The 11704-nt window shown below is 38.0% G+C and overlaps 1 protein-coding gene across 1 annotated transcript in view; it reads right to left on the bottom strand.

The window, feature by feature from the left end:
- The window catches only part of UNC79 (unc-79 homolog, NALCN channel complex subunit), a 279575-nt gene that overhangs the window by 237693 nt on the left and 30178 nt on the right, over window positions 1-11704 (bottom strand). The window contains exon 2 of the mRNA XM_054447451.2: window positions 5101-5221. Within this exon, the coding sequence (XP_054303426.2) occupies window positions 5101-5221 (121 nt within the window). The remainder of the gene's footprint in view (window positions 1-5100; window positions 5222-11704) is intronic.

The raw sequence follows: 11704 nt of genomic DNA, 5'->3' as shown, positions 1-11704 counted from the left end.
ATATAGTACACTTATGTTAGTCCAAGTAGATAACAGTTTATAAATGGCTCATTACATAAAAATAAACTTGTTTTACAGTTGCTCTATGTGCATCAAACATTACTAAGTTTTTAGTTAATGATATTACATTTACAATTTTACAGTGATGTGAAGAATTGGTTAGTGTCAAGCATGCTTGCTCTATCAAGTTTGCATTTATTTTTATTATTTACTCTTAGTGCAAAATATGTTACAATGTAAGAAAAATGACTACATGCTTTGTATTTTCCATGTGCCTAATTTACCTCGATTTCCTTTGTCTTCTGTTACCCAATGTCCAGGGGAAAACAATTGATAATAATAAAAATAATTTCAGAATACTTATGTAATACTTCTTTATCAATAAATAACTTAAGATTTTTTTTGTAATTTAAAGGGATTTAATTTACCTTTTTGTGTGTGAGGTATTTGACTTTGTAAGCTTATACTTTACAATAGGATAATATCAACATTCCAGTTACCACCTGACTGTATCTATTATAAATGCCATCAGATTTTTCATCAGACTTTATACTTTTCTCACATGACTCAATTATTCCTAAGAATACCACCTTTATTAATGTTATATTCTTGATAAACCCAGTCACCAAAAATCTGTTTTAATCCTGTAGGATTCTAATCCCGCTGAAAATTCCTCTAGAATCACAATGGCTATAAGTCAGATATATTATTTCCCAAACTTCGGCCCTAAATTAACCTACTATTGGCATCTTTTCAAAATTACAAAATGTGAATCTTACAGAAGTGGCATAAGGAGAAAAACATTTTGCCTTAGAAAATAAAAATAGCTGAATACCGTAAATTAATGCTATGCTTTAAATTAAGTGCAATGCTCTGATCAAACTTCTTGGTGGGGGAAATAAACACATTATTTTTTCAAATATACCTTAGTATTTTTCCAAAGTATGATGTCAGTTAACAAATACTTTGGAGACTCTACTTTGATATTTTTCCCTTCCTGTATATGTGGGGTTCCCAAATGATAGCAACAACAGCTTCATACATGCAGGGAGGGAAGAATGTCAGCATGAAAACAGTAAAACTTCTCTCTCACTGCCTTTAGATTTGAGAATTCGGTGAGGTTGAGAAAAAAAATGGCTGAAAATGAGTCATCCATGAAACCAGTTTTAAATTACCATTTATGTCTCAATGTAAGGAAATGTTTTCATATGTGGAAAAACTTAAGAAGGGCTCATGAATAAATGTACAATGCATTGTGATTTTATGATGTTTTGTGAAGTTCATTCAGAAAAAAAAAAAGTATTTCCCCAACCAAACTGCCTAACTTGGGAGTTGACAAAACCATTTTCCCCATCTGAAATTCTTTCCCAGAGTTCTGTAAACCCAACCAAAATGAATATTAAGAATGCCCTGCTCAGAAGAGTTTGACTCTGCAGCCAGCTTTTCACCTTTCCCTTTTCCTCCTGAGATTTTCTTTATCAACCATTGACTTTCAGCATCAAGAGAGGAAGACCTCTGTTGGTGTGAGGAAAGATGAGAAGTTGCCCTGAGGTATGTATAGCACGGAAAATTAATATGTCAAACAAACTTCCTTTAAGATTAGGAATGTTGACATTTGAGTTGAATCTATGTACTTAACAAAATTTACTTCATTATGCGATGCTCTAAAGTTACTCCATGACTTAACCAATAACATGGATATATCTATATATACATATATTCTTCCTAAGCAATTGGAAATTACAATTCAATTAAGATTATTATGCTGCATCTACAATCCATTTTTAAAACATATTAGGCATTTTCTAAATAGCAGCAAGCAGCTTTCCCCAAATGTAATTTTATTAAAAGATTTTACATGCTAGCAGCCTAAACAGCACCAGAAGAGAGATCTGGGGGAAGAAATTCCAAAAGAATGTTTGACATAGGAAGAAGACTAGGATCCTTTAAATGTCCTGCCAGGTAAAAGGCAAGATTCTTAAAGACCTTCGCTGTTGAAAATATGGCCACAGGATGTTTCCAATATAAAAAGAACAGACTCCCTCCCATGTAGCAGGGAGGGGAGATTAAACTAGATGGTCTTGATAGTTACTTCTAATGCTAAAAGCAAACAAAAAACTAAACTCTGAAGTTGTGTGTTGCTCACTGCCAAACTTAGGTATCTGCTAAATTAAAATGAGTACAACTCGGCACTCAGATGTAACTTTACCAGACCCCAGGTCACCACTAGATTAAGTAAGTAGCATTTACTAGAAGGATTCCAACGCTGGATGAGATGTGGACTAAAGTCAATTCAATTCAATTCAACAAACATTTACTGATCCCCTTCTCTGGGTCAAACACCACTCCAGACTCAAGGGCTAGAAAGCTGAACAACACGCAGGACTCACCTTCCACTACTAGAGTTTAAGGAATGCCCATGAACACAAATTTGAGTCTAATTATGAGCTAAGTGGACATATATGGACTCTTCAACTGATTTTATAGTCAACTATGGTAACATACAATCTCTCCCCTCCTACGAATTAAATAAATTGAAGTTAAATGTCTAAGCTAATTTCTGCCTTTCGAAATAGGTACAAAACTCTACTGAAATCATGAGAGTTGTATGCATGCACAAATACCAGCGAACTATTGCTCCAAAAATGCAACCCCGACTCAAGTGAAGCTGCTGAAATTTCAAGTTGCATATTTTAACCAAAAAAAACCATTTTAACTTCATTGAGAATATCCAAATAGAAAGACAAATAGTTACTTTGTGAGAATTCATGTCTAATTCTTTCTTCTTGCTATTTTTCCCCAAGAACCTGAGTTCTGAAAGCAAGAAGTGCTTCTGAACATAAAGATCATATTAAATGCTTTAATAATATTAAACAATGTATAATAATTTTGCAGTAGAAAATCTTGTTTGTAGCAGAAAATCTTACTGCCAATAATCTTGGACACCAAATACTTAGACCATCTTATTTGTCTTTGAATTTATTTATTTATTTATCTTAGAGATAGGGTGTCACTCTGTCACCCAGGCTGGAGTACAGTGGTGCAATCAAGGCTCACTGCGGCTTCAAACTCCTAGGCTCAAGCAGTCCTCCTCTCTCAGCCTCTGAGGAGCTTGGACTAAAGGTGCATGCCACCACACCTGGCTAATTGTTAAAAGAATTATTTTAGAGATGGGGTCTTACTATGTTGTCCAGGCTGATCTCAAACTTGTGGCTGGTCTCAAACTTCAAGTTTGAGACTTCGGGTTGCTAACATTATCTCCATTTAAATTCACTTAAATTCTGAAAAGATGACAAATCTTGGTGCTAAGCACTTCCTTTAATTTGCCACCTCAGCCTCCCAAGCAGCTGGGATTATAGATGCCAGCCACCATGTCTGGCTGTCTTGAACTTTCTAATAGCATAAATAAAATGAAGAAGTACAAATACAATTGTTATGGATGTACGTATCAACAGTTCTGTACTTCTAGTTAAAAAAAAAATGGTTGCAATTGTTACTATTACCATTAGCAGTAGATGTTGATGTTGCCTCCCTTTGAAAATGAACTCAGCTCAGTTGCATAGGATCTTCTCCAACAAGCCACTTGAACAAACACCAGTTTTACCACTAACATGCTACCACCTATGACCATATTCTAATGGTCCACTGCTCAAGAAAATGGAATCTTTACATCTTGCAAACATGACTTTTCAATATTTTAAATTCCTTAACTCTTGGGCACAATTACTAAGACCTAAGCAGCAAGCTCTGAGGTGCCAACTAGGATGTTACAGCTTCCTGGCAAATGGAATTCAGCATGCTTCCTACTGAAAAGTGTCTCTTGCTTTGAGCACTTTCAGAATTTGTCATAAAGGAAACGGTTTCCCATTGAGAAGTTGGACCTCAAAGACAAAAGGAGAATTCAAGAGAACAGAACTGGATGCCTTGATTCATAAATTTTTCTGATGATCACTGTGAAAATTGGGCTAATTATTCCACTACAATTTGAGAAGAAGGAAAATATCCTGGAAGAGGTCCTAACCTTACCATGGAAGTATGAAATGTATGAATCTGATAAGTAGAAGCCCTTCAATATAGAACAGGATCACTAAGGACTCTAAAGAAGGAAAGATATTTCAAAAAATAAGAACAGAGAGATAGGAGGATAGGAGATAGGAGCTGCAAAAGATTTGTAGCTGACTTGATCGCATGAAGCTTCCATCCACAAAGCATTCAGCTTTGCCCGTGGCAAAGCCTTCGACTGCTAGAAACTCCAGTGCCACTAGTCTTTGCAAATTTGTGTTCTCCTAATATCTGTCTTACAAAATTTTTGCTTCTGTACGCTAAAAGAAACAGTACCAAGCCAATTTATGTGTTGCCAAAATCAGATCTGAAGTGAGAAGATTGTGGTAATGGAGAAACCACATCTTGGAATTTAATGGAACGTGAGAGGTTCTTCTGAATTCTTCAATGTTATTTCTCAAAACAGTTGAGCCTTTACTTGAACAGTTCATCTTTGTTTGCTCTGTTTTCTTAATCAAGATACGTGGAGCAAATAGGGCCCTCCTATCTCTACCTTACAGTAAAAGTAGACAAAAGAAAAAGAGCCCTATTTTTTTTCCTTGTCCTTCATAGAATTTCATTATCAAGGCAAAGCATGTTGAACACGTGAAGTGTTACCCAGATTAAAAATAACTATTATCACTGTATATTACACTTAGGGAAATAGAAAATGCTAATGATGAACCTAAAATGCCACATAATTCTGAATTGCTTTTAGACCAAAAGTGTTTCCAATTATTAATTTTAAGCAATTGTACGCTCTCCTTTTAATCCCACTCTATATTAGTGCCAAATATAGAACTGTATCATTTTAAAGATCCCCTGAAAAGATGTTCAATGCGGGAAAGCAGGCAGTAGCCAGGCAACCAATCTTTTTCAGCTGGGCCTGGGATCCAATTTGCTACATACACCCAGAAAACTTGAGTGCAGACTCTTCTGGCAGAGCGCTAGAAAACATAGGCCCTTTAAAACTTGCAATTCAATAAAAATTTAGATCCCAATAAATTCAGCAATACTACCTAATAATTCTCTCAAAGTAGAGGATATTGTAAAGCTTACCTTAACAAGGTCTGAGAAAAGTATTTCAAGGTGTTTGCAATATCTGTTCCTGATGGTACAGGATAAATGTTGTGGAGAACCCGGTTATGATATTCCTGCAAGTACCGGATCTTGGAAGCAACTAGATAAAAGCAAAAAAAAAAAAAAAAAAAAAAAAAGGAAGAAGAAGAAAAAGAAAGAGAAGAATCATCTTGTAATATGTATTAGGCATACAGTCATTTTTTAAAATGATTACATACAAGAATCTAATCAGTATTTTAAGGAACATAAGTAAATTTTTAATAGAATTCCATGATAGAAACAATTAAAAAAAACTTTTAATTTCTTTTAATTGTATTCAGCACACAAAATTATTCTTAGTTTTCTGGTTTAATATCCTATTCACAAATTATCTATTGTTTTTATCACTAAGAAAAGCAGTACTCCAAATTGTTTTCTAATCACCCCAAGTTGGCTTATTATTAGCAAAATAATAATAGATATAAGTCTCTGCCAAGGAATTATATTTAATGTTGCTTAACTAAAACTGAAGGAGAAAACTGAAAAGTCTTTCTACAACACTCAAAAAATCCTAAAATATAGGGAGTCCATTGCACAATGGCATCAATTGAAGTCAGATTATTAACTCAACATGTGATCATGAAAGTATGTTTAGTAAATGCTTTAGCTGTGAGAGTATGTTAAGAGTAGACTAACATGATGAGTGTTAAGTAAGAATACAATGATCGTGCACTAATAAAAATGTAAAAAATAAATGTCACATTTTTCTTCCAAAGAATCTCATAAATTAGGAGACTTCCTAATAGCTTTCTGAGCTTGGCTGCCCAGATCTTCTCAAGATTCAGGAGGGACTCAATAGATTTATTTACCCTCCTAGACCTACCTGGAGTCACCAGCATTGTCCACATTCCTGACCTGACCTTTGACCTGGCTGTAGTGAAGGACCCCGTTCTAGTCATTCCTCTTTGCAAATCCCAAGGAGCCATGATGATGAACGTCTCTCTGGTCTCCTCTTCCACAGAGTTCTCAACACTGTCCATTTGTCCTTGCAATCTTTAAGGGAGCCTTTTAGGTGGTATGGCTCACTGTCAGCAGTTAACAGAAGACATATCAAGTCCTGGAGAAGCAAGGCCTGCTGTTCCCAATAGCCCACAGAAATAAGCTACTGGATGCATTCTAACTCAAAATCCTTTTGATAAGTGTGGGACGTAGAAGCACAGAACGACAAAATATCAGAACTGGAAAGACCTTAGAGACCTCTTCCCATAACCACTTCCTTTTAAAGATGGGGAAAATGAGGCACATAGGTGGTCAATGGCAGAGCCAGACTAGTACTTAGATTTCCTGATCCCAATCCAGTGATCTTTCCACTATGACATACTCTAGAATACGATTCTGAAATGATGTCCACGTGAATGTGACGTCCACATGAATGTGAACGTCCACTGCTTGACATCAAAGCAATTTCCAGCAGTTACCAGGTTAATCACTGATTCTAAATCCTACATACACTGTTTATCAGATTTGCCTTTTCTCTCTTCCACTACCTGAACTATTTCCATAATATGGTTAGCATTTTCCCAAAGAAATAAGTCTAGATTGCAGATAATAATACCTTGAGTCTGTGTAACACATCAGCTCCAAAGAAAGCAACAAGTTTATAAACATCATCTCAATTAACTCCATAAATATTTGGTAGTAAATAACTTTTCTTCCTGAGTTAATAGGTGATAATTGAAAACAGTTTGATTGCATAATCTACAAAAGTCCATTTCCTTCTCAGTGTTTTTGATCTGCTATTCATTATATTTTAAAAATCATATTACAAGAAAATCCCCACGTTAATGCATAGTTCCAAGTTCCAAATATCCGAGATATATGCTAGGCCAGCACATGCTGTCTGCTCACCCACTGTCACAGTAATGAAGCATTACTGTGACTTTTCTCAAGTTTTAATATTCAGCAGGTTTCTGTAGAGTATTTCAGGAATACCATTAATCATTCCACCACCTAAGAAAAGGAGTTGATAATAGTACAGGGTATGGACAATAAGTTCAAATGAGGAAAAAACTCACAAATCCCTCAACTCAATGGCTTACTCATAATTCAAGAGCTATAAAACCATCACTACACAACGATTACAAGCATTCAAAAATGTTTATGAAATGAAAGCATGTTCTTTTTATAGCTCTTTTCATTAAAATGTAGCGATAGCTCCTTTTCACAGGTACCCAAATATGCACAGCAAAGCAGAGACAAGAGTCACTTTTTTCTTTGAGATCTTTTAATGTTACAAAAGTCATATTGCATTGTCTCTGTGTACTTACCTGTTTGTTTTTCTATACCAGCTTGTAAATTTCTTAAGGGCAGAAACTATACCTTACTCATGGCTCTATCCCAAGCCTAACACACTGTCTGGTACTTAGTAGGGACTCAATATATTCATAGGATTAAATGAACAAATGAATTAATACTTTAGTAACAGCACTTATCACTCAGGTCTTTAGGATATATACAGAGTATACATATCTGCATATATATGCACACTATACACCTATATACCTGCATATAGACATACGATAGATTGTGGACTCTTCATCCTTAGTGCCAGACACCTAGTAGGTACTCAATAAATTGTTGATAAGTGAAGACGGAAAAAAAAAGGAAGAAAGAAGTGGGATAGAGAAAGAGGAAGAGAGTGGTGAAAAATCATGAAAGACCATTTTTAGAACAGACTGAAAAAAATGTTCAAGCAAATTTGGGCATTGGTGAATGCAACAAAATCTTAGCAGTCATAGATTTAACATCCACATTTTTAACAACTTGAGAGCAGCCAAAAAGGTCCATGACAAATAGTAATTTGTAATTGTGCCAAGGATGTGAATAAAACTCATTTATGGTTCAATTTTGTGCACGAGAGGTGGTCATTTGGCTGGTTAATAAGCCCATGTGAGCATCCAGCAGCCTCATCAAAGCAGGGTTCCTCTTTTCTCCACACATATACCTGACTGCTGCTGCGGAGGCTCGAATAATTGGGCCCGATAGATATAAATGAATGATCTTCAACCTCAACTGACCCTAAGGCTACATTTCTCTAGGAAGCTCCTTCTTCTACACTCTTCAATTATAGTTATATTGTCTTCAAAACTCCCCCGGGGGCCACCCCTTTCCTTCTACTTTAAAAAGCCATCTGTTATTGACTGAATTTTGTGGCGCTTAGAATTCATACGTTGAAACCTTAACCTCAAAATGTGACTGTACCCAGAGATAAGGCCTTTAAAAGGGTGATTAAGTTAAAATGAGGCCGTTTCGGTGGTGGACCCTAATCCAATCTGACTGCTGTCCTTTTAAGAGGAGATTAGGACACATAAGAGATACCAGAAATGTGGGAACACAGAGGAAAGGCCGAATGAGGACAGAGAGAGGAGGCAGCCATCTGCAAGTCAAGGAGAGAGGCCTCAGGAGAAACCAAACCTGCCAACACCTCAATCTCAGACTTCAAGCCTCCAGAACTGTGAGAAAATACATTTCTGTTGTTTTAGCCACCCAGTCTGTGGTACTTTAATGGCAGCTGGAGCAAACTAATACACCATCATAGAGGAAATCTTTTTTTGTTTTGTTTCGTTTTGAGTCGCAGTCTCGCTCTGTCACCCAGGCTGGAGTGCAGTGGCGCCATCTCGGCTCACTGCCAGCTCTGCTTCCCGGGTTCACGCCATTCTCCTGCCTCAGCCTCCCGAGTATCTGGGACTACAGGCGTCCGCCATCACGCCCGGCTAATTTTTTGTAATTTTAGTAGAGATGGGGTTTCACCGTGTTAGCCAGGATGGTCTCGATCTCCTGACCTCGTGATTCGCCCGCCTCTGCCTCCCAAAGTGCTGGTATTACAAGCGTGAACCACAGCGCCCGGCCCCGAGGAAATCTTATTAGTAAGAGTTAAGAATATGAACTCTGAAATCAAACAGTTCTGACTTAAGACCTTGGATCTATCTCCACTTAAGCCCAATATCCTCATCTGTAAAATGGGGATAATTATATCAACTTCATAGGGCTAATGTGATTATTGTGCTATTGTGATTATGGTGTGAGTGGATACTTTGCACAGTGCCTGGCATACACTCCACATATATTAAATAGTAGATGTCAAAAACCTACTAGCAGCTCCTTTCCTTGTCCTGTCAAACACCAATCCCAGCACTCACTGGGGCTCTCCATCCATCAGTGTGTCTCCTATGGAATTAATCTCTCCTCCTTTGCTAAATCATTCCTACCAGGATTCAAACAAACTGTAGAATCTCCCTTGTCGAAGGGAAAGAAAAAACCTCTCTCCTGCCTTTCCATTCCCCTCCAGCGACGGTCCCCTGCCTTCAGAGCCAAGATGATGAAGAGTCGTGCACACATTCTCCTCTCTCTGTCCCTTCCTATTCCTCCTTCCACTCACTCCAGTTTGGCTCCCACATCCACCACCGCACTGAATCCATTTCCCACAATCATCTAGAGCCTCCAGATTGCCAATCCATCAGGCACTTTCTGATCACCATTTTCCTAGGCTATTCAGAGCATTCTGTACAGTCAATCCCTCTCTCCCTCCTTCTTGAAACTCTCTCCCCTTGGCGTCCCAGACCCCACATTCCCCTGGTCTTCCTCTCCTGGAATGTATCCTTCTTCAAGTGCTTTGCCACTTCCCCTTATTAGTTGATATCTAAGTGTTGGAATTCATCAGGGCTCAGTCCTAGGCTCTCTGTTCCTCTCTCTCAATATTCTCCCCACAGGCAATCCCATCCATCCACAAGAATGTCGGGGCCAACTGCTCTGAAAGGTCTGTCTCCATCCCAGGTGGGTAGCTGTTGTAAATAACAGGCCTCATCGATTCAATTTCTCCACTTGGGAATCTTATAAATATCTCAAAGAAAACATGTCCGACATTGACTCTTAGGTCTCCCTTCCCCCAAGAAAGAAACCTACTCCACCATCTGTGTAATCCACCAAGTCACTCAAGCAAAGCATTCTAAAACTTATCCTTGACAGACCCTATTCCCCGCCGTACCTCACTCCTCTAATCCAATCCATTACTAAGTCCTATTAATCACTAAGTCTTACCACTAAATCCTATAAAATACATCTCCCAACTGTCTTCTGTTCTTTATCGTCACTGTCATTACTCAGCAGCAGCATCCCCTGATCAAGTCTAACAGCCTCCTAACTTATTTTTCAGATTTCTTCTTGCCTCTCTCCACTCTTTCTCCTCAGAGCAGCCAAACAGGTCTTTTTAAATTATAAACTGCTTCATACAGTCATAAACAGTAACCACTGCTCAAAGTCCTTCAGGGGCTGCCTGCTGTCTTCAGGACAAAATCCCAAATCCTCCTTAGTGTGGTCAAAGTCCCTGCCTATCTTCCAACCTAACGTCGTGACACAAGAGCCAGACACTGTTGTGTGTGTGTTTTGTTTTGTTTTGTTTTGTTTTGAGACAGAGTCTTGCTCTGTCGCCCAGCCTGGGGTGCAGTGGCCTGATCTCCACTCAGTGCAACCTCCACCTCCCAGGCTCACGTGATTCTCCTGCCTCAGCCCCACCAGTAGCTGGGATTACAGGTGCCGGTCACCACATCTGGCTAATTTTGTATTTTTAGTAGAGCCAGGGTTTCACCATGTTGGCCAGGCTGTTCTCGAACTCCCAGCCTCAAGTGATCCGACTGCCTCGGCCTCCCAAAGTGCTGGGATTACAGGCATGAGCCACCACACCTAGCCCGTTTTTTCCTTAACACTGTTTTTCATTTTTTTGTGTTTCTTTTCTTTTCTGGTTTTTTTTTTGTTTGTTTTTTGTTTTTTGTTTTCGCTTGAAAACCTTTCTATGTCCTTGTCCCTCTTCCTAGAGTGCTTTCCCTCCACATTTTGTGGGACTAATTCCTACTCATACTTCAAAACTGACTTTAAGTGTCCCTTCCTCATCATGGAGGTCTTTGCAAACTTCCTTGTCCGAAATGATTCCGTGATCTCTACCTTCATTTCTTTCTGTGTAACACTCTGCAGTTTTGTCCAGAGTAGTAAGCACAATTTGTAATGATGTATTTATCTAGGTGACTGTTGACTATCTTTTCTAAGTGAACAGTGAGCTTTTTGTTCACCATTGTATACCCTCAGTGCCTATTAAGTACTGAATTTGCTGAGTTCCTAGTAAGGATGAAAGTAGACAAGGCAGGAAGGGAAAGAATGGCCTTTTACAGCAGTTCAACTTTGTCTATAAAAATATCCCAGAAGGCCAACTGTTAAAACTGTGATGAAAATGAAGAAAAAAAACAAAAGAGGTCTGTGCATACACAAATTTAATCTCTGTTCGATATTTTACGGTCCCTTCTATCCTCACCGTTTCTTGGGAGCTTTGCTACTTTTTGAGAGCAAAAGCCATAAAAGCAAAATTCAGTCATAGACAAAAAAGTACTTAAGAAAATTGGGATTGTATAAAACATAAGTTTTAAATCTTTCTTCTTTTAGTCTTAAGCATTTTCCTATGTCACTAAAAATTTTTAACAGAGATCCATCCCTATTTTTGAAAAATTTAATTAGCAATCCTCATTACCATAAAAGGAAAAAATTCAGGTAAGCAACA

Source organism: Pongo pygmaeus, chromosome 15, assembly GCF_028885625.2.
Source record: "Pongo pygmaeus isolate AG05252 chromosome 15, NHGRI_mPonPyg2-v2.0_pri, whole genome shotgun sequence".
Taxonomy (NCBI): Eukaryota; Metazoa; Chordata; class Mammalia; order Primates; family Hominidae; genus Pongo; species Pongo pygmaeus.
Note: the sequence above shows the minus strand (reverse complement) of the source record. Positions and strands in the feature narration are given on the sequence as shown.